The sequence below is a fragment of the Channa argus genome, chromosome 4 (genome assembly GCF_033026475.1).
Source record: "Channa argus isolate prfri chromosome 4, Channa argus male v1.0, whole genome shotgun sequence".
Taxonomy (NCBI): domain Eukaryota; kingdom Metazoa; phylum Chordata; class Actinopteri; order Anabantiformes; family Channidae; genus Channa; species Channa argus.
The window spans coordinates 23,202,238-23,224,008 of NC_090200.1; the positions used below are offsets into that span (position 1 = coordinate 23,202,238).

A 21,771-nucleotide genomic window follows, 5' to 3' on the forward strand; every position below is an offset into this window, starting at 1 on the left:
TGCAGAATGTGCATTACTAATTTACTAAAGAACTACTTAACAACACTACATTTTTCTTTACACTTTATTTAACCATGATTGTTCTGGATATAGTGAACATAAAAAAAAATGTTCAGTTTCAAACTTTTAGACATGATTCCCTGTTGTGGCTAAAACTAGGAACCAACCATAGGTGGTACTTATTATTGATACTATGATTGAACAAAAACTGCAGCAAACAAGATTTGTGTTGCTTTAACCTGTGCGTTTTATTAAGAAATCTTTAATCTACTCTACACAGGAGTGCAAAGGCCTAACAGAACATGCCCTGCATGCATCACCATTGTTATAATAATCTAGTGCTGGTCATAATAGAAACACCCGAAAGAAACAAAATGTACAAAACTACAAATGATACAGAGAGTAAAAATGAAAGGAAACACATTTTAAAAAACTTCCCCTCATGCTGTTTTTATAATAACACAGTTTTCAATAATCTCCCATTATTCACAGAAATAAGGCACATTAAAACTTGTAAGATAAGGCAAAAAAAAATCACATAGGAAAAGCACAAAAGCAAAGATTATTCCTTGTTTCAGGTGTATAGTGGCTTTCTGCAGAGAAAGAGAGACAGTTAAACACAAATTAGCACGGGATCACATCCCGTCCTGTAGTTGTTTCTTGCATGTTAATTGTTGTTTAAATGTGTTCCAAAAGAATGAAGAAGAAAATGAATACATGTGGAAGCACAGATGTGAGGCAAGTTAGAGCTAACAAACCAAAAAAGAGAGATAAGAACGGCAAAACAAGAGGCAAACAGAAAGCAGAAAAAGTTAGAGGAGGGGGTGGAGGGGGTAACAGAGGAAGTCAACCCATGACAAGCATAGCAAAAACAAGAAGAGCTGGAAAGGAGGAGTGGATGTTGTGGTCCAATCTAGGTCAGGAGGCACAACGCCAGCGCTGCCCCTCCCTCACTTTTTCTTTTCAATAAAATACTGGAATACCTCCCTCTCCCCTCCTCAATCTCTGCCTACCCTCTTTCTTTCACTCCTCTTTTCATTCTCTCTTTCCCTAACTCTCCACCACCATTTTTTATATGTCCATTTTTACACTATTTGCATTTTTTCCTCAACTCTTTTTTTCTCCCCCCCTCTCATGCTCATGACTACAAAATCAGCAACATGTGGGATTAATGGAAACCAGACCTTGGCCCATTCTTCTCTAGCCTACAGGCTCTTTCCTTCTACACTTACTGCAATTAGTTTGTGTCTATTTAGAGTTAGCATGAAAAAACAAAAACATGAGGAGAGGCAGAAGGACCAACGGGGTTGCTGCATTTTTACTTTTCACGAGGTGAGTTGAGATGGACAGAATCTGTAAAATGCATTTAAGTCCTAATCCATTCTCCTATATATCATTCCAGGTCTGGGACCAGCTGTATTCCAACATGTATCCACTGGGACTGTGGCAGTTATCGTGGCTGTGGTGGGAGGAGTGGAGGCTGAAGCCCGTGTTTCTGTGTGCAAAACCGATGTGCCTTTGTTTGGATTAGTGGTCTCTCTAGGTTTGTGCATATGTTCACATATGCACACGAATGAGTGCAGCTAGTTTTTTCTTTCTTTCCAAAGACCTCACAGGGGGGAAAGATGGGTCACAGACACACACAGCCATCTTACATTCCTGTGCTGGTCAAAGCTTCTCCTGCAAGTGTTTGTGTGTTTCACAAGTGCAACAAGTTCTGCTTTGCACGAACAAACACACACATACACAGCTGCAAAGCAAGGTCAGCAAAAAAAGGCAACAACAAAAAAAAAAAAAACAAAAGTGCAAATTACAATATCTTTTCCAGAGAGGAAATTTATGAGAATGGAAAATTTGTACATAGTAATGCCGGTATTTGTTTCAATAGCTATAAGCGCTCATGTTTGTGTGTATGTACAGTATGTGTGGTTCTGGTTAATGTATATGCGTTATTGACTTTGTATACATTTATACTACAAATATAGCATCTGTTCCTCCTTTTTACAATTAGAATCAATAGAAACTGACATTCTTTGAGTTTCTGTGTCTTTAACTGTACAAGTTTTGTGACACAAATTTTTTTAGTTTTGATAATGATGTACGATTTTCATGACACAGGTACAGAAATTTCAACAGCACAAATGGAAGCAAAGGAGAAAAACTTCCTGGCCACAGGCACCAACTTTACCACTTAATGATTACTTCACACGAGCAATAAAACTCACAATGAATGGAGCTCAAAAAGGTGACTCATTCTTGGATCTCTTAGACTCTAGCACTGTGTCGAAGCTTCTTTCCACTGTGCCACACATATAAATTTGATCCCTGCGACTGAACCCTACAAATTATGAATCTCTGTGCACTTTACACCCAGTCCTGCAGCGAACGCTTGCAGTGCACCAAAGCCCTTGGTGTCTCTTTGTTCTGCAGAGTCCTGAGGATGGCATAGATTAGGATGAGGATGCACAGGATGAGTACCAGAGGAACAGAGACCATGATTAGGGTCATAATCTTCGATTCATTATCAGCCACTGTAACAACCACATTAACCTCTTTGTCCTCCTCTTCCTCCTCTGCGCTGTCAGGGTTAGAGCTTTGGTCTTCCTCTGGGTTCGTGTTTTTGTCCCGGTCCCTATCTGGCTCTTTGTGCTCATCTTTGCCTCGATCTGAAGGCTTCACTGGTTTGTCTTTTGGCTCCTGTTCAGTGTCTGTGTCTGGCTTAGGGTCAGAGACTCCCACACAGCCCATGAAATCCTTCAGGATGGAACGAGGGTAACCTTTGTCGGCTTCTGTCTTACGATTGTCAAACCTCCAGTAGTTAGTGCCTTTGTAAAAATAGGTGTAAGCTACATTAAAAGAAGACAAAAGATATTTCAGTCAAACAATGCACAGGAACATTGGGGTGGAGACTGGACTTTTCTTCACAAGTGTTACAGTAGATGACTCTTATGTCTGTATACTACAACAAACTTAAGCTACACTATGTAACACATCAAAGGCTGTGCAGAGCATTGCAGAGCAGGAAGAGAATGGACTTGGTGGAACAGATTGGATTGATTTCGAATCCTATGCTAGCATTAGTTGATATGCATGCTGTATCATTAAAATGGATTCTTTAGGGACCAGTTCAGTCTTTATGCTCTCCGCAACCTTACCACATTTCAGAGTTTTGCAGGAAAACAAAGAAAGAAAGCAATAAATAAATATGCTGTATTGGTTTCACACGCTAAAGTTTGCGAAAAAAATATATAACGACTCACTATGTGTTTTGGGAAGAATTTTTGATCGTTAATATGGCTGTGTAGTGGAAACCAGGCTTGCAGAGACATTACAGCAGTTTGGGTGGAGATGAGATCCGACTCTCACAGAGTGCATTCAGAGCAGCTCTGTCACAAATTTTATTTCTAAAGGAAGGACGGGACAGGCTTCAAACCAGAGCTCTCCTCTCTCTCTCTCTCATCCCCTTGCTCTTCTCCCTGCTCTACTTGCTTCAGCTTAACCAATCTCAAATGTACATTTTCAGTTTTTTACACACCCCACTTAACCTATTTAACCTTTTAATCTTTCTCTCCATTCACCCCTTCTGCTTCTCTGTTCTCCTTCTCCACTGTATGTACAGCTTTTGCAGTTCTTAATGTTCTTGTCTTCCAAATAAAGACTATATTTGTGTTATTTATTTACCGCCATCATCACTGAGGAAGGCTCCTTTGAGTGAGGGAGGGATCCTTCCCCATCTGCTGATTGGCTTGGGGGAGTCACGGTCTGTAGTCCAGGTCTCCTCATTGTATTGCCAGTACCTGCACACAGACAATGACATGTATACAAAACTGGTTTTCCTACTGTATATGGATACTAAAAACAAATAATGCTAAATAAGGGACAAAGGGACTTTTGCTGCTCACTGTCATCCTCATGTTACCACATACTGTTGCATGTTATTACCTGTCTCCTGTGAAGAAGTATGTGTAACCATTGGGCTCCCACCAGATTGCTGTGTCAATCTTGTGTACAGGAACACCTTGTCCATACTGATGTAGAGGCTGTGGGTATCCTGGCAGCACATCGGCCTCCCTGAACACCCAGTATTTATCATCTGCAGATACAAAAGGAAAATGTTTCTAAAAAGAGGAAATGGGAGACAGTACAATTACCCTGCACAGGTAATGTTTGTTGTCTAAACCAATGGGAATATGAGACAAAGTAAATGATGCAGAAGAATAGAAATAAAGAAAGAAAAGCACTGGCAAAAGGAGAGACAGCAATCGTGAGAGCATATGGCAAATATCATGAGAGAAAACAGTTTTGCCAAGATTTCCTTATGTAAAAGCCACTTTCTCTGCTTAACTGTCCCAGGCTCTGTACATACATACTGCACTGCACCATAAGAGCTACTGGAAGTTTGTACTTCTACTAATCAGTGCACTGTTACTTTGACTTGCTGTTTGACCATTTTGACCTGATGTTTTCATATTTGGCTTTGAGGCATTTACTATGATTCTGTAGAGTATATGCAAAAATCGGTTCCTCCAATATCAGCTTCTTAAACCATTCAAGACTGTGACAAAAAAGCAAGAATGATGACTACAACAGAAATCAAAAGTACAGAGCATCCTGAAAATGCGTGACAAATCACCATATGGACAAGTTACAGTGATGGCTGCAGCTGTTCACATCTGGAGCAATGCAGTGCGAGGGAGACTGATGCAATCCTCAACCTTCCTCATGAGGCCTTTTGGTGCTCAGCTGGACTGGAGTATTACTGGGCCAGCTACAGATGACATGCTGCACCCCACTCATTCGAGGCACCCATGAACTCAGTGACACGCACTAATACAACTCAGCAATGCAGTCATACACACATGCAAAGACACGCAACCCCAATACTTTGTTTTTGTCTGCAGCCGTTTTGTCAAATTGTTTAGACGGTGAATCATGTGGCTGGGGGAGTTGTTTTCTTTTTTACGTAACTTCTAGTGTTTGAATGTTTCTGCGCGTGTGAGTGAGGGAGAGTTTGTTTGCCAGATATGAAGAGTTATAGCTGTGTTGAATTATTACCATCTCCTCGTAAATCAGAGTGTTGAGGAAAAAAAGCTGAGTATGCACTTTTTCCTTTCAGTCTGACCACTTTAAATCAAAGCACCGATTTGTGTTTCACTTCATTTTGTGTTCATAGAGCACACTCTTAAACAGCTCCATGCTGGCTTAAGCTTGGCTTAGGGAAAAGCAGCAGAGAAAACTTATGAAAATGACCCTTTGCTCTGCCATTAGAACGTCTCTAAATCATAAAAATGGTTATCATACAGAACTCTTCCTGCCCTAAAATAATATGCAGTCAGCGTAGCAGGTGGGCACTGTGTTAGTAGGGCAAAAGTCTTTGGCATACCTTTAAAGAAGACAAATTTGCCATCGTGACGTTCATAGGCAGCATCAATGTTACTGGGTAGCCCAATCCAGAAGACAGATATCGGCATGGGGTAGTTATCCAAGACTCGGTTCCTCCGCACCCGCCAAAACCAACGACCCTGCGTAAGGAAGCAAACAACATAATAATGTTTATCATTCTTCTTGCCATCTATTTAAGTTATTTATGTTCACTTCCCCTTGCATGACTTGTTTGTTGTGGTAACTTTATAATAGGTCCTGTTAGTTTATGGATTTGTAAATGTCCCACTATGTGTAGGTCAGGGGTTACAAAAACACCAGTGAGCAGTGACATGCTCCTTGCATGAAAATAATGGTTTTTGTTGTGTGAATTAATTCAAACACAGTATCTGAAAAGATATCGTTATTAATTCTTTATTTCTCACCTTAAAAACAAACATCTCTCCTCTGAGCATGGTCACTGTGTCAAAGTCCCCATCACAGATGTCAGGGGGCTGGTTGTCCGGCTGCTTGGGGGGTCGTGGAGGAGCAGGGGGCCGTGGTCGTGGTGGTGGTGGAGGAGGAGGAGGAGGAGAAGGGGGCACATCATCTTTAACTGTTGGGGTGACAGGTTCTGGCTCAGATTGAGCATCTGTAGGGTTGGAGGAAGGGACAACAGGAACCGAGGTAGTGCTTGAAGTTGGTTCTGGGATGGCTGTGGGATACAAGATGTCGTCAGTTGTGTTGGGCGATTCAGGTGGGGGGCTACTGGGAGAAGAGGGTTCACCTTCAGGAGGAGAAGGGGAGTTGGGAGAGTTGCTGTTTGATTCGGAGGTCGGGGGAAAAGTGGGTGGGGCATCGGTGATGAGTGGATGACCTAAAATAGAAAATATGGACAACTTGAGTTCAGAACAAGAAAAGGATATTAGAGATGGTTGATGGACAAAATGGAAACACATTCTAGCTGCAATAATGTAAATTTCATTTTCCAGTCTGTGTGGCATCAGTCATTAATTGCTTCGTTCATACTCCTCCTTTCCCAATACAAAACCATCTCTATTTCTCTTCACACAAAGAAAATGTAATTTTCCATTTAGTGCAGCACAGTCACAGTCAGTCAATTGAGCTGGACTGACTGTGGCGCTGCTCTTTGGAAAAATCAGCCTTTGTGGTTGCTAAGAGAGGAAAACAAAAAGATACAGCCAGTTATGTAATATATATGGACAGCTGATGTGCTTGAATGGATTGTGTTACACTGAGTCAAAATACGGGTTGGAATATACCAAGGCTGATGTAGGACAGTGACTCAGCCATAAAGATTTGTACAAATTTAGCATTTGCAGCATTCAAACAGACAAAACGCTATTTCCTCCCATGTAGTTTTACATTGTCAAAAGCGATATATCAGCCATCATGGCGTTCCGAAAACGTGTTTTTTGTTAATACAATCTGTCTTTTTTTTCTAGCAAAACATTTAAGATTCTTATTTTTTGTATTCTGAATTTTGGAGCGCTGAAAATCTTTCAATGCGATAAAACACTCATTAGTTGTCTGTTATCATCAGAGGAAAAAAAGACTGTTACCAGGTGCTTATAACAGACATGTATCTATAACGCCACACATTTAAGAGGAAAACACTATAAAAAATTAAAGGCCCTGCACTGGGGAGGAAGATGTTTTGCTTTTAAAACAAAATTATGTCAAAATTCTGAGTGGGATTCGGTCCCGCTGCCTTCTGTACCCCAACCTGATGCTCTACCCATTGAGCCATAAGGCCCCCAAAAATTAATTACATAACCAATTAAATATATAAAACTTTAAAGTTGTATTAATTCATCTTCAGCATGGAACAAGCTATAATATTCTCCCTCTTTTATTTTTGATACGGTCTCCAACAACTGCTGAGAGAAATATCTTTCATTTCTTTCTCTGCTAAATGCCCGACTAAGATCTTTGCAACTGAATCAAGACGTTGAGCTGAAAGATGCTAAAATGCTCATTGGAGCTGAGGGAACTGCAGAGCTGGTAACAATTTCCACTGGTAGCAACTCCTTTCTCACTACACATTTATTCAGGTCATCAAGAAATAATGTTTGCATAACTGACAAGTTATGTGTTTCTTTTAGATTCATCGTACATAAACAGACAGTATTGGTTATGAACTGAGACTGCTAAAAAGAGAAAAAGTAAGTAGCTGATTTGGAGATGTTTATTTCTACCAACAAAGTTTATACTGTTAGTCTCTACTTAAGAGTCTTCAGACCTTTTTTCTCATCCAACCGCTGCCTTCCTCTAACACAGTCTTTTTAGCTTTAATAGAGGAAACTATAATATATAAGTGAAATTAAAACACGTGTCTATTGTATTTAAAGCTGAAAACCTACATGACCTTGTGCATGTAGTTTGCCAAAAATCATTTGATTTGGTTCAGTGGGCCAGTGTATTATAGTAGGCCAGAATTGTGTGGGTTTGGAAAGAGTTTTGGTTTTTTTTTGGCAAACTAAAACCGTAGGTAACATTCCTAAAATGAGTAGGATTTTTTTTTTATCTGTTATGTCACACCAGTGATGTGACCAGGATGAAACGATGTAACAATAAAAACATAAATTATGGGAAATCATTTCAAGTCAAAATGAATAATAAATCTCTTCAACCACTGTCTGTTACAAATCCAAGTCTGCAGTTTAACAGACACATGCACTGAGTGTTTTGGCGTAATTTTGTCTGTAATTTGAGCACTAATTAGAGGGTGACTACAGGAACACACATATATACAATACACTTTATTTTAATACGCAAATTCCAACTAACTTGATCGCACTGGTGCACACACACACACACAAGATGCCATCTGTCATTTCACAATGTATTCACAAAGGGAAAGCATGATAACGTCATAATGGCACACAAGGCATATGGTTTTAACGGAGGTCCAATATAGTGAGTGACTGAGTATGTGTGTGTGTGTATGCATGTGTTCTTTTAGTTTATTCCCCAGGCTTCTTTTATTTGACAAGAGCCCAGATGTGATACAACCATGCTATAACCTTAAATTACACCTGACGTTCTGCACTTCAAACTCACAGTGGTTTTTCAGGAGATATTTATTTCATGGAAAAAAAATTGTTTTCACTGGCAAAGATAATGACAGTGACTTGAACACATGCTGACAACCTAAATCTGCGCCAGCCTTCAGTTTGCATTAGGATATTTTCACATCATCTCTTCTGCATACACAGACACACCTGGCATTGCAGTCTACAAAAGTAGAGTACAAAGATAAAAACCACTCAGTTAAAATACATTACAGTATATGTGCTTCTCACCATATATTAGCTGTATTCCTCTGATGTCATCCTCATGCAGTGTGAAGTTGTCTGTGTGAATCCACTGGTAAAAAGGAGCCATAATAGCACCTGGGTTATCTGAGTGCTCCAAACCCAAAGCATGACCAAGCTCATGGACTGCAACCAGGAAGAGATCGATACCTGCAAGACAGATAGTGCCAGAAATATCTGTGACTAACCTTTGTAAGAAATAATTAATTCACTTCATATGTTTGTCTTAATTATGTAGAATCCACAAAAAATATGTAGATTATGATAATTATTTATTCATAATAAACAATGAAAACTGTACTGATGTAGTGATCGATGGTGTTAACAGGCATTACTGGACAGCAGATACAGTCAGAAGCTGTAACCAATGATTGGAATTTAAATGGCTATTAGATTACATGTATTTCCTTTGTCATTTATTGAAATTATCATTTTATAAATATTTATTAGTTTTGCATTAAAAATTTATATTTTGTTGCTTCTGAGAGAGCTACGATCTCTTATATTCACCAATACTATCATAGCTAGGTTACCTGTTAATTATCTACATATTTACCTAGTGACCAACAAAGGTGCACACAGTTGCAACAAACATTGATGTCCATTTGAAGTCTGAGTAAAGTGTGAATCACTTAAATTGCAGTACATGTGTAATTTATGTATGTAGTAGCAGCATTTATTTAATATTTATTTATACTGTGTAGCTGCACCTGCTTATAGTAAATAGCTTAGTTAGCGTTTGAATGATGTGCAAGCTGTTTTATTACAGTCCATTTTCATTCACAGTGAGTATCATTATGAGCAAGAGGGAGGGTGGTTTTTGGGGGCGGACTCAAGAAAACAAGAACATTAAGTGAGCAGTGAGAAAATGAGTACTAGCCAGATGAAAGAACAGGATATGACAGGATGATATAATTATTAGAGACCAGAAAAAGACTCAGCTTCAGTTCCCATAAGAAAACGAAAAACAAGCCCACTAACCCATTGGATTTTGGTTGTCAAGTGTCCACGGCTCATCGGCATCAAAGTGCGTATCACCACCGATTCCTGGTCCAGGATAGTAGGCATGTGCCAATGACCCCCCCTCACCATCAAACAAGGACATATCACCATGGAAGCCAGAGGCAAACAACAGCAGGATGTCAGGAGGCTCTTTCAGGCTGCTGTTGATGTTCATGTTGTTTTGAACAGGCAACTCCTCAAAGGCCAGTGGAGTGACGCGTCTCCACACATCAAAGGCCCTGCGAATAGCATCGTAGATCTGCTCTTCTCCCAGTGAGGAGGGGATGAGCTGGTTCAATATACTAGAAGCCAGAAGACCAAGTATACTATGGTTAGTATGTGAAACATTCAATTTCATTATCTTGTTTGTACATTTCACGGATCAACCTGTAGGTGATGTGGTCTTTGTCCCACCGCTGCCCAGTGAGCGTGTAGCGTTTCTTCCGCAGTCCAATGCCAATCTCCTCTGGATTTCTGTCGGGGTGGCCACAACGAGGTCGATGCATAGCCCTACACACACAGACACACACACATGTTAAAGTGCCTGGTGTAGCTGCTGAGAAATGTAACATAAAGCATTTTGGTTGTATTTTGGTCTTTTTTTCTACTATTAATACAAAGCTGAAATAAGCATATTTACTTTCTTGCTTAAAGTTGGACAAAAACACTGATTCTGAACTGATTTTGTCCCTGTACAGAAAATCAAAGCTACCACAACCAGACAACCGGTTAGCTTAGCATAAAGACAGGAAAGAGAAGGGAACGTCTAGCTGAGTTATGTCCCCCCCCCAAAAAAAAAAAAAAACATCCCCCACCATATCCTTTCTACTCTTCAGTTTTGATGTTGATTTTCAAGCTTTAAAACTCTTGGTGGGCAAAAAATTGTTTACCTTTTGACAGAGCCAGGTTGTTTTCCCAAGTCACCTGCCTTTATGCCAGAGGCTACTTGTAGCCAGAGGCCCTCTTTGCCAGGCAAGGGAGGCAACTGCTTGGGGCCCCAGGCCAGTAGGGGCCCCCCGAGGGCTGACAATAGTTAAACTACATACAGCACTGACTGTGTCGTAGACCTCCCTAAGAGGACCCCGACTCTCACTGCATTGCAAGTAGCACATAATTCAGTGTAAACCAAATGTCTAATGAAACAAGGAAAGTGAGGAGGAGCTATCGTTCTGGGAGTGAAAGAAAGAGAAGAAAAAAGAGGAACAGGAGAAAAAAGATAGATAGTGGTAAGTGGAGCAGCGGTGATAATGATTAAATATAATACTAAAGCTAGATGATGCTAGTGTAGCTGTAATTTTGGTGAAAAGATGGTTGAATAACAGAACCACACATATTGTTTCTTTTGTTTACTTTGACATTTAACATGAGCTAACTTAGCTAACCAAGTTAGCAGAGCAGCAGAGCACCAGAAGAGAAGCTAGCTTAGCTAGCAGGTTGCAAATAATCAGCTAACTCGGATTATACTTTTAGTAAACTGATGAAATCTGTTTCCAACTAAGATGAATGTCAAGTTATGAATGCTTCAGATGCAAAGAAATTTGGACAAGTATACTATAAATCACAAAAGTGTATTATGTAAGTTATTGTCCTATGTGCAGTGTGGTGTGTATTTTCCTTATCTTAAGCAAAGCGGTTTTATGACGTGTACATTTTTGCCTGGGGCCTTAACAGACTCTAGAATCGGCACTGCTTGTAGCATCTGCTATACATATGTGTTAGTGGTATATTTATTCACATTTAACGCTCAGAAGAAAAAGTAAATCAATTTTTGAACTAGTGGAACTATTCTTTTAAAACCTTGTACTATTTTCTGAACTCTATATGGCCTCATAAAATGCATAAACAAAATAATCTGACTGGAACTTTTTTAGAATATAATAGTTGTGAGTGATAATATGAAAACACTGATCTGGCCATATTTTTGCGTGTTAGGAAACAGCCAGAGCCATGCAATAAATTGGTTTAGGATGTGTGGTTGTTGTGTGGTTTGCTAGTCAGATTTCTCAACTGGAAAACTGAAATATGTGGCCATGTATTTTTCCATCTGTACCATAAAATGCAAGAAATCTAATTTAAAAAGATAAATAAATAAATTAGGAAAGATATATATGTATATGCTTTTAAACACTGCACACAATCCCTGGATTTAGCTTGTGGTATTGTTGCAGGTCTGTGAGACAAGCATCTTCCAGAATACAACCATTGCTACAAATTCAATATGAAGCTTACGAAATAGTGGCCGGGTCCATCTCTCCAGTCACCTGCAGCCCATAGAAGCGCTGCATGTCACTAATAGCCTTGGATAGAATCTGAGCCGACTGCAAGGTGGACATCTGCCTACTCGCCTGAGACAGGTAGCCAAACTTACGGAGCCATGCCTGGAAGAAGAAAACAGGAAATTCATTTTGCTTAGTTTGACGTGTCTGTTTTTATGTATGTGTGAATGACACATGGATGGTGCATGTATATGAAAGCTTGTGTTGAGGGAGGCAGTCTAATGCTAATACAGGAACAAACAAAATAACTGGAGAGAGCTTATGAGGAGTTAAAAAAAGAGAAAATACAGATAGAAAACAGATGGCTCCTATTAACTTTACGACATTCCTGCTTTCTCATTCCTGCACTGATAGCCAAGATGGAGAGGAGAGGAGAGGTAAGGAGAGGTAAGGAAGATAGAGGAGGGGGAAGGGGGGATGAGGGCTGGAAACATGAAAAACTAAAGAACTCTTGGCAGTAAGTATCTGCATGACAGTCCACTGGTACACTAGATAAACACACAGCTCGACATGTGTGTACGCTTCCCGTCTAGTAGCACATAGGAATTTGTTCCTCTTTGTTGTGTTGCCTAACATTAAAAGTAAGTGTGATAAGCCAGACACTGGCAAATGCAAAAGGACGCCTTCACTGATTTTGAACTGGCTTCTTTTTGCTCTAGTTTGGGTTCTACATGTACATCAATGACATTAAACTTCCCTCTATTAAAATGTCTCTTTTCTTCTAGCCAAAAATGCCTCCAGATGACATCACTTGGAGGACCCTTCAGTTTAGATTATCCCTTCTTGTTGCTCATGCTATGGATTTTGTATTCATGGTCAACTTCCCTCTGTGGAGCTGCCTCAGATGACATCGTCCAAACTCCTAATGATAAAAAGCTCCTCCGGGTTTTTCAGCTAGAAGTAGAGACACATTTTAATATAGGGACGTCAAAGGGAAGTTTAAAAGCATTCATGTACAGTTACACCCTAAAACTACTGCCATAGAAACCTAGTTGAAAATTGCCAGGTGAAGTCGCCCTTTAAGAAATGGGTTAAAATCATAAGCTAATATATTGAAATAGAAGAAAAAATCTCTCCCAGTTGGGTTATTAAGTTATTTACATGTATTCCAAAAAAGTTATTCCTTACTTAGCATTATATTACACTGCCAGCCAGTATTGGAATTCACACTGGTCCAGGACAGGGGGTAGTTACATTATAATAGGACAAATAAATGAATTCCTTAAATGTCCTTATATGGGCTTATAGTACAACTAAATCCTTTTATAAGGATGTACTACTTGTCTGTTATTTATAAATGGTTCATAGCTTTTACCTCATCACAAAATCATTCTCCTACCACTAAGGATAAACTATATTTACATTCTCTCCATGTGTGTAATAAGCTACAAGTGCAGTGTTGATGTCGATTAGAGGAAGATGGTTAAAAGGTCAAATAACATCCACGTAGTATAACTGCCAACCTGTTACTTACATGTTTGGCAAACACAGCCATAAACATACAAGGAATCATAGTATAAAGTGCAAATTAGTTGAAATGTAAAGTCATTACTCTTTACAAGTATCACTGCACAATCTTGTAGAAGTCTATATGGTGTCTATATGTGGTCTGTACCTCAGCACTGAAACCTTCTTCCTCTGGGATTTCTGCCACTGTTCTGCACATGATCAGGGGGAATAAAGACAACAGTGTGATTGTGATCTGTATCCAGGCTTGTTGAGATGCCATCTTCATGCTTGGCTGCCTGTGGTCCACCAGATGGGAGGTCAAAGTCGTAGAAGATGCAGTGATAAAAACAAGCCTGCTAAAAACTGCTTCGTCCAAAAGGCAGGATTCAGGACAAAGTCTTGGTGGTTTTATTCTCTTTACATTTAATTACAAGTTCTGGAAAATTGAGCTATCTGCTAATTTTGGAGAGGACAGCCACAGAGGCTATCACACAAATTAAAAATGTTATTAATCCATTCCTGGTTGCAAGCGTTCGTCTTTGACCCGGGACAGCAGCGGTGTCTTCATGCCTACAGCTTCTGTAGCCAGCAGGCGAATGAAGTCCTTGCCCCTTTCTGACATCCACAATGGCTGATCTGCAGCCGAGAGGAGGCTACTGTGAGAAATCCTTCGAAATTTCACAACCTTCTGCAAACACAAGTCCAACGCTAATAATGAGCGCATGAAAAGTGTCTCAAGAGTTGACCGGTTTCAGAACTTGGTGCAAAATTACGCACACAAAGAAACACCTTGAAAGCAGCGAAGGGTTTAATTTCCACTGTTTTCGATCAATGCACCTCTCCGAGTTTTGACACTGAAAGGAAACGCGTTGGGCAGATATTTTGGGATAAAAGATTTCTACTGTTTCTTAAAAAGAGGACCCTCCTCCATCTTGGTGAATAGCACAACCACATCAGAGGGGACAGAGTAGGCAAAGGTCAGTGTGCCATCTGCCGTTCGAGTGGGAAACTACAGCAGCAGGGGGTCCACGTGATCACATTGCTGCGCACGTCACGCTGGGTTTAAAGCCCAACTTCACTACCAACTCATACGAATGCTACAAGCGGCATTAATGACAACTCAGTTTGTCTCAGCAGGCAGGACGTCACTTAAATACATTTCAAGTTGTTTACTGTTCAATTTTCAGGTACCGACACCATAGCCTCAACATCCACGATCTTCAGTATCGTTTCATTACAAGCAGAAGGAAGATTTAAACCATCGCAAAGCTGTTATATTACACACAAATACTTGAATTGTGCATGTTGTCATGGTTACCATTTTCTAATAATGTATTATAGGCTTTTCCAGTTTGCTGTACAAAGCTCATAGCTCTGCTGTGAATTATTGTTTGGGACAGGAATAAAAAAAAAAACAACTTTGGACTGGCTTTCAAGTTTATTCAGAATGCTAATTGCAGTAGTGTTAATGTCATTGCTCGATTTGTGAAAGTTTCCTGTTGCCCCTCTTGACCAAGGTGGTGAGGATGATGAGGAAGAAGCCTACAGTCCAGATACCTGCTACAATCAGCACCACTGTCAACAGTACACCTGAAACAAATGAAAAGGAAATCCGTATCAGATCCACTTTAAATACAGTGGGCATAGTTCTTCCAATTAAGCCTACATAAAGAAAAAACAGGCAGATGAATAGAGCACAGATCATGTAAAGAAAAAAAGAAGTAGTTACTGAATTGAGGCCTGTCTGGCATTTCGATTCTGATGGGTCCATATGACAGGAGGCCCTGGATAGGGTCTGTCATCACTGCCTCTCTCTTACTAATCGAATTACAGTTCTGTGAAGAAAAACACACATCACACTTCAGAGACTGCAAAGTAAAACTGACAAAAACAGTAAACCCTACAAATCAGACACTTCTTGTCATTTGTGAAGTGGTGTGTTAGGCTCACTTTCACACACTTTCTGTGAAGACCTGACCAGCGTTAAGACCAATACACAAACAAATAAGAGTCCTAATGATACCAGCATGTTGCAAGGATGAGTAGGAGGAGAGTAGGATGAGTAAGCTTACAGGTATGCAGGATATGAGGTCTTCTCGATCACAGAGCTGCACAGTGCAGTGGAGATAGAGTTCGGGTGGATCTGCTGTAAATCGAAACATGTCAAAACTGTAGCGAACGGTGGAGCCCTCTCCATTACGCCCGGATTGTCCATCACTCCCGTTAAGGAAGTAGACGGTTTGGTCGTTCACACACCTGAATAAAGAGATGGGGAGAAGGAGAAGGGGTGGATCTTGGCAGTGTGTAAAACCAGAGCTGAAATGATCTGTTAAGTCATTGGGATGATCAAACCCGTTCAGAAGCAGAGTGTGAACCGATCCCTGGGTACTGTTGGGCTGGGAAGTCTGTGTAGCCCAGCACTCATTAACTCGAAGCAGGAAAATATCTCCATGCTCTCTCACGGTCACCTCGACATACACCTGAACACATTTTACAAGAGTTACGATTTAAAGCCATACCTCATAAGACAAAGCACTTCACCAACATTTGACTGATAACAGATCCTGAACTATTACAGACCTTGTCGCTGAGTTCTATAGTGGGGGCGCTGCTGAAGGCTTTCGTAAAGGTGTGGTCTGTGTACAGCATCATCTGTATCGTGATGTCGACTTCATCTGCATGTATCACTGCCTCGCTGTCGTGTGCAGAGGAGGAGGAGGTAAACAAGCTCTGCTTTGCTGACTACAACTTCAAATTGATACTGACAGTTTTGATGCAGTGTTTACCGCAGCCTGATATGGTTTGTGTTTTGTAGGAGAGACTAGTCAAATTTAGTTCTAGTGGCCTGTGATAACCTAAAAATTAGCCACTTCATTCACAGAGGAAGTTCAGGAGATGTGGCTGAATGGATGTCTTTCAAATGCCAATTTAAAGCATAGAGTATAAATAAACTAAATAAAGTATCCAGCATATGAATAAAATAGCCAGTCGTGTCGCAAGGCTTGGTTACCTGAAAAAGGGGATGAGTGGGAAAGGAAGGCTGACTCTTCTGATGTATGGATAATCACATGTGTAGTTCATTTTAATGACTGGATCTCTGATGATGTTTCCAATAACCTGAGGGTCTGATATTAAACTCAGTGAGTAGGAGATGTGCGTGTAGTTTTTCTGTAGGAGGGAAGGAGAATCAAAAAATGCGATTTATAGAAGAATCATTGGTTAAAGAACATCGCTGAATTTAGATCGTTCCGTGAAATGTAGTGCTGTGGATGTAAACAGATTTTATTGGAGTTGTACCACCAATAGCTTGCCTCCACAAGTCAGATATTTATCTTTGGGTAGCCTGGCCATGTAGTATGCCACACCACCAATGACCTCTCTCTGAGCACGACACGATTTGTTGGGCAAGTGCAGAGACTCCAGTGGCACATTGTGATATTTAAAGAAATCTTCTGCCGCACTGATTGATATGTAGTCTCTGCCACACATGACATTAATGTGGGCATCTGTAAAAATCAAGGATCATGAATATACATTAAGTTTAAGAAATACAGTGGAAAGCATATTAAGAAAAAAAATATTGTGATAAATTCTGATATTTGTTGTATTTGTTACATTTGAGAGGGATACTTTAAAAACCTCCACGTGACCAATATTATATACACAGTTTGCAAATATTTGAGCTCCACATGTAACAGTCTAATAAACTGCCCAGTATTTTCTATGCACGAAACCATCAATTTAATAATAGTATTTCAAAAGATGCGGGCATTTGCTGTTCTAGATTTTTGTTCTAGAGGGCTCGCAGGGGGTAATTATGCTGAATTGGTTACATTATTGGAAACGTAGGATTCAAAATTTGGGCATAAAAACAAAGAACTAACCAGCTTTGTGTGTTTCATTTCACTTTCACCGCATTGCCCTTCTATGAAACGTAATGAAACTAAGTTGTTCATAATGGCGACAGTACAGTACAGTAGCAACATTTATTGTGTTAGATTACTTATTAGAAAACAAGATAAAGTAATAATACATTGGTTGCCTACTTTGGTCACACCGGTCTGCATAATATCCCAGGATACAGTTGCAGCGTCTCTGGTCTTTGGACAGCACACATCTTGAGGGGTCAGTACAGTGCTCCACACTGCAGATCCCTGCAGAGACACGGGGAGGACATGACTCAGTAACCCGCAGAGCTACAACCCAGCTGACATGTCTGCAGCGGCACTCATTCTTACCTTCAACACAGTGGCGCGTGAAGCCAAGAAGCACGAGGACCACGCTCAGCTAATTTGAAGAATGAATATTTATATACTTTTTTAACTTCCTAGCGAAGCAATACCACGTGGGTTTGGCGCTTTAGCAATAGAAACAAACATTTCGCATAGTTTCTTAAATTTATGAACAGATATTTAAAAAAAAAATAATAAAAAAATAAAAGGTTCGTCTGCACCTACCTTCATGCCTATTTGTGTCATTACTGTAAAAATACTTATAAATGTTAGGTTTAAATACAATATTAGGGTCAAACAGTCCCGATATCTCCCTGTTGTCGTGTTTGAACACCCGCTGCTCTCTAATCACGAACACCTGTTAGTTTGGCCTCTCTTCCTTGGAGCTCGTGCCCGCTTCATAATAGGATGTTTTGTGGGAAGTGCTGTAGAACCTTGTCCTGCTGCCTCATTATGCTGCTAGTATCTTCCGGTTGGTTTGTTGGACGAAATAATACATTTGAGGAACTCATTTGACTGTTGAGAATTGGGATTAGCATTTTTTAAAATGCAATTTCTTGCTTTTCATCATTTTATAATTGTTGTAACGTAAAATAAGGGCAGTTATAATAATTACAAAACCCTACACTTCACACTTTGAAAGGAACTAACATTGTAACTTCATACCTAAACTTCTATATTTTAACGTTTACTGAACATTATCCACACACGACTCACTTTTTACAGTGATTAAACAGAAAATATCAGTCAGTCTCCACCAGGTGTCACTATTGCCAGCTTTGGGGAGGTTCGCCCATTATTTATAGTTAGTGAAATAACAATGACTGTTATGAATTTTGAAGCTTTTATGTTAACCAGTAAGTTGCCAACCAAAAACACACTGGATCCTGTAGTTAATAAATCCAAACATACCACGAAAGATGTTTGTATTTTTGTGTTGTTGTGTCAGACGGTCAAAATGTGTATGGGGGGGCTTTGCCATGAAGGACGTATGTTAGGAATTCGCACTGTCCAAACGGACCAACATAAATGGGTCAATGTATCTCCTACTGTGCCAAGTCATCATGCCCACAGGCTGGATTCCACATTCTCAGATATGGGCAGGCAGGCCTCAGTTCTATCTGGGTGGACACCATCTGTTTTTTATTGGGACAGAACAGAGCCAGAAGACGTCGTTCCTGAAGGAGGCACCGTGACTGATGAGGTAGGCCTGGAGGTGGCAGGTCTCACATGTCTTCATGGTAAAGGGTTTGTTTAGCATTATTCAAATGGCATCTCTGCTTTTATTACTGATTAAGTATGTATCCAATAACAGTCCTCTAAAACTACATAGCATGATGACCCTTGCTTTGGACTTTTAATATCTCGGGGTTTTATGCCAACAGATCTACAACAGTTTTATGCTGGTATTAGGGCAGAATTGTAAAGGAGAATAAAATGCGAAAATCAGGGAGTTTTAACTAACACAACTGATCTTTAAGCAATACAAATTTATATTCTATCTGCTTTCACAAATAAAAATACTCTATCTCATAATCTGTTTTTAAAAAAAGGAAGTTGTGTAAAAGCCAGAAAAATGAAAAATTATTGAAACCATGTTTGGTTAAGCATCAATTCAAAAAGTATTCAATTAAATTCAAAAGGTGTTACTAGGATTTACATTTTGTTTGCAGTTTTCTTACAGTGCTGCAATGACTCAGGAATAATTTGGATCCCAAAAGAAATAAACCAAACAGTAGGAACACTGGTAGTTTTATTAATAATGGATCAAAGTGGTAAGAAAGGTTTTAAAGGTTTGTGCTTTACAAAGTATTGTGATGAATTAAGAAAGTGTGTCTTCTCTGTCCAAACGAACTTGGGGGAAAAGGAATTTTATGTTTGTAAGTGGTGGAAATGTCATAAAGTCACCAAAGCAAAATATCAATTTCTCTAAATTTGTTTTGCAAATTACAGTAGACATTTGTTGAATCATCTCCATTTGCAGCATCCTGCAGGGATTCTTGGTCTCGTCGGCAGTGGTGCAGTGCCACCCTGGTGTTGTGAAATAGCCGGGTTATAGGAGGTGTTTGTCATCGGCCTGATTCACAACACCAGCTGCAGCACTCACACCTGAGAGGCAGGTTCTTCTGCTGCTGGGGGAATTAACGCAGACACACAAACCTTCACATAGATCTAGGTTGTACAACACCCGCAGAGAGGAACAAGCAACACCACTGCAGGAAACAGTGTACCAGGCTAATTAGATTTTAGTTGTGTAATCTGATTTCATCTACATAGCAAGTGATTTGCACTTTGTTACATATAATAATAAACAATGAATAAAGGGCAGAAGTCTTTAACTGTAGGACTGCATAGTGCAGCAGTGTGTATATCATAGCACTTCCCTAATCTTTGTATGTGGCCATAGATGAACTCAACATCTTTGTACAGTATGTGGAGCAGCCAAGACAGAATGAGCCTCCATCTGTGTTCTCTCAGGCCAGACTGAAGGACAGAGGGTGTGGGTCTCAAACTTAACAGAGGGGATGGTTGGTGATTGTCTCTAAGATTTCCATGTGCACTTGTGTATAAGTGTCTCAGTGGAAGACCGTCTTTGCTGCTTAAGGTTTGACAAGACATTTGCCATGCTATTGCTGCATACTTTATTGGGTATGGGTAAAGTGCAATGCATTTTAAACCAGATTTGTGCATCAAATACCGAAGAAGTCCAGTAAATTTCAAATATGTGTGGGTATGACCTCTCCATTTCAATTTCAATTGTTCTCAATAGAAAAAATCATGTATTCAAGATTTTCCACATATTACAGTGAATCCTAATGTGCCTAGCTAAGAGATCTCTTTGTTATCCCAGAAATCACCCAAGACAGAAAAGAAATATCCCCCGAAGTCTTCTAGTTGACTTCTAGCCAACCATCTGTCAGGGGGACAGGACAGTTACTGCATTACAGCCTTTGGAAACAATGGCATCATTAATTGTGGATTGCGACTTACTTACATTGAAGTGGTGGGACTGCAAATATTGAAAACTGATAATCCTCAGTAATATTCATCCACACTTTACTCTGCATATAAATGAGCTAAGAACTCATCTTGAGTTTGCTGTGTAAATGTTCCTGAGACACCACTCCTCTACAACTTGTCTTTATATGACAGTGTTTTATTTTTCTCATCTAACAATTAAACTGCTGACTGTCCCCATGAGCGTTAATAATTCAGCATAAATTAATTGGTTATATTTACTAATGGAATTACTTACAAGACCCAAGTAGGACTTTATGGAGGATAAAAGTATTTTGCTACAAAAAACCTGTGAGTTGATGACACACACCAGAGGGTGTGATCAATTCTATCAATCTTAACCATGTTATGAGATGTTAAATAAGCAGCTAGAATCCTGTATCAGACAAGAATTGGACATTCTTCTACTAAACTCCAGCAACTGGTCTCCTCACTTTCCTGGGGTTTTTTTGAATTGGGGTTGTACATAATAATGTTAGAGTGATATAACTATTGTAAAGTGAAAACTGATAAAGGTGTCCAATTTTAAAAAGGTATACAGACTGAAAATTTACCACACTCTTACTGTGAAAATCTAAAGACTTGAGATTGCTGTATATGTTTAATAATTACTGTAAAAACAAACTGTAGAAAATGGGGCTAAATGGGGAAAAAAAACTCAACGAAAAAAGTAAAGAAAATTTGAAAATATTTTCAAATAAAAAAGGCAACTAAAAATTACATTTGTTTTTTATTCAAAATCAATAAAGTTACAAACATGAAACAATTAAATGGGAAAACGGTAGAAAACAAACTGACAACAGGAATGTGACACACAGATGTATCTGTTAACACACCGATGAATAGTAGCCTGTTACAAACAAAATGGCAGACATTTGAGTGTGTCTCCTGAAGCAAAGGTTTTCTGTGTGTGTGTGTGTGTGTGTGTGTGTGTTGATGTTGCCCTAGTTCATCAGTAATTCCATCTGCACCAGTCTCGCGTTGGTGTCCCCAGCCATGTTGTAGGGAATCATACCAGCAAAGGTGATCAATGCTCTGGCCTGGCTGCGCAGTTGCTGTTGAAAGGAGCAGGTATTTAACAGAAAAAGACACTGT

General features: G+C 39.7%; 3 protein-coding genes across 10 annotated transcripts in view; all 3 read right to left on the bottom strand.

Annotated features, from left to right (window-relative positions):
- Window positions 1–1,396: 1,396 nt before the first annotated feature.
- LOC137125835 (matrix metalloproteinase-15-like) lies at window positions 1,397–14,380 on the bottom strand. 3 transcript variants are annotated; one of them, XM_067501945.1, is made up of 11 exons: window positions 13,593–14,380; window positions 11,931–12,079; window positions 10,089–10,211; window positions 9,681–10,003; window positions 8,688–8,849; window positions 6,149–6,238; window positions 5,808–6,076; window positions 5,384–5,522; window positions 3,943–4,093; window positions 3,682–3,797; window positions 1,397–2,846 (listed from the first exon to the last, which is right to left on the bottom strand). In XM_067501945.1, the coding sequence occupies exons 1-11, from the start codon at window positions 13,710–13,712 to the stop codon at window positions 2,365–2,367; spliced, it is 2,124 nt and encodes a 707-aa protein (XP_067358046.1). In that variant the 5' UTR covers window positions 13,713–14,380; the 3' UTR covers window positions 1,397–2,364. The 3 variants fall into 3 exon arrangements, with proteins under 3 accessions (XP_067358046.1, XP_067358045.1, XP_067358047.1); XM_067501944.1 differs by having other exon boundaries at window positions 5,808–6,238; window positions 13,593–14,379; XM_067501946.1 differs by lacking the exon at window positions 13,593–14,380 and adding an exon at window positions 10,592–10,870 and having other exon boundaries at window positions 5,808–6,238; window positions 11,931–12,072.
- Window positions 14,381–14,851: 471 nt separating this feature from the next.
- Window positions 14,852–19,671, bottom strand: zpd (zona pellucida glycoprotein d). 4 transcript variants are annotated; one of them, XM_067502926.1, is made up of 10 exons: window positions 17,884–19,671; window positions 17,665–17,713; window positions 17,473–17,580; window positions 16,724–16,932; window positions 16,437–16,594; window positions 16,007–16,121; window positions 15,779–15,906; window positions 15,499–15,682; window positions 15,156–15,261; window positions 14,852–15,016 (listed from the first exon to the last, which is right to left on the bottom strand). In XM_067502926.1, the coding sequence occupies exons 1-10, from the start codon at window positions 17,902–17,904 to the stop codon at window positions 14,898–14,900; spliced, it is 1,197 nt and encodes a 398-aa protein (XP_067359027.1). In that variant the 5' UTR covers window positions 17,905–19,671; the 3' UTR covers window positions 14,852–14,897. The 4 variants fall into 4 exon arrangements, with proteins under 4 accessions (XP_067359027.1, XP_067359025.1, XP_067359026.1 ...); XM_067502924.1 differs by having other exon boundaries at window positions 15,499–15,906; XM_067502925.1 differs by having other exon boundaries at window positions 17,473–17,713.
- Window positions 19,672–21,387: 1,716 nt separating this feature from the next.
- nup93 (nucleoporin 93) overlaps window positions 21,388–21,771 on the bottom strand; it is a 44,502-nt gene continuing 44,118 nt past the window's right edge. For all 3 annotated transcript variants that reach the window (XM_067501870.1, XM_067501871.1, XM_067501872.1), the window contains one exon: window positions 21,388–21,731. In XM_067501870.1, coding sequence (XP_067357971.1) covers window positions 21,621–21,731 — 111 coding nt within the window. In that variant the 3' untranslated portion in view covers window positions 21,388–21,620. The remainder of the gene's footprint in view (window positions 21,732–21,771) is intronic.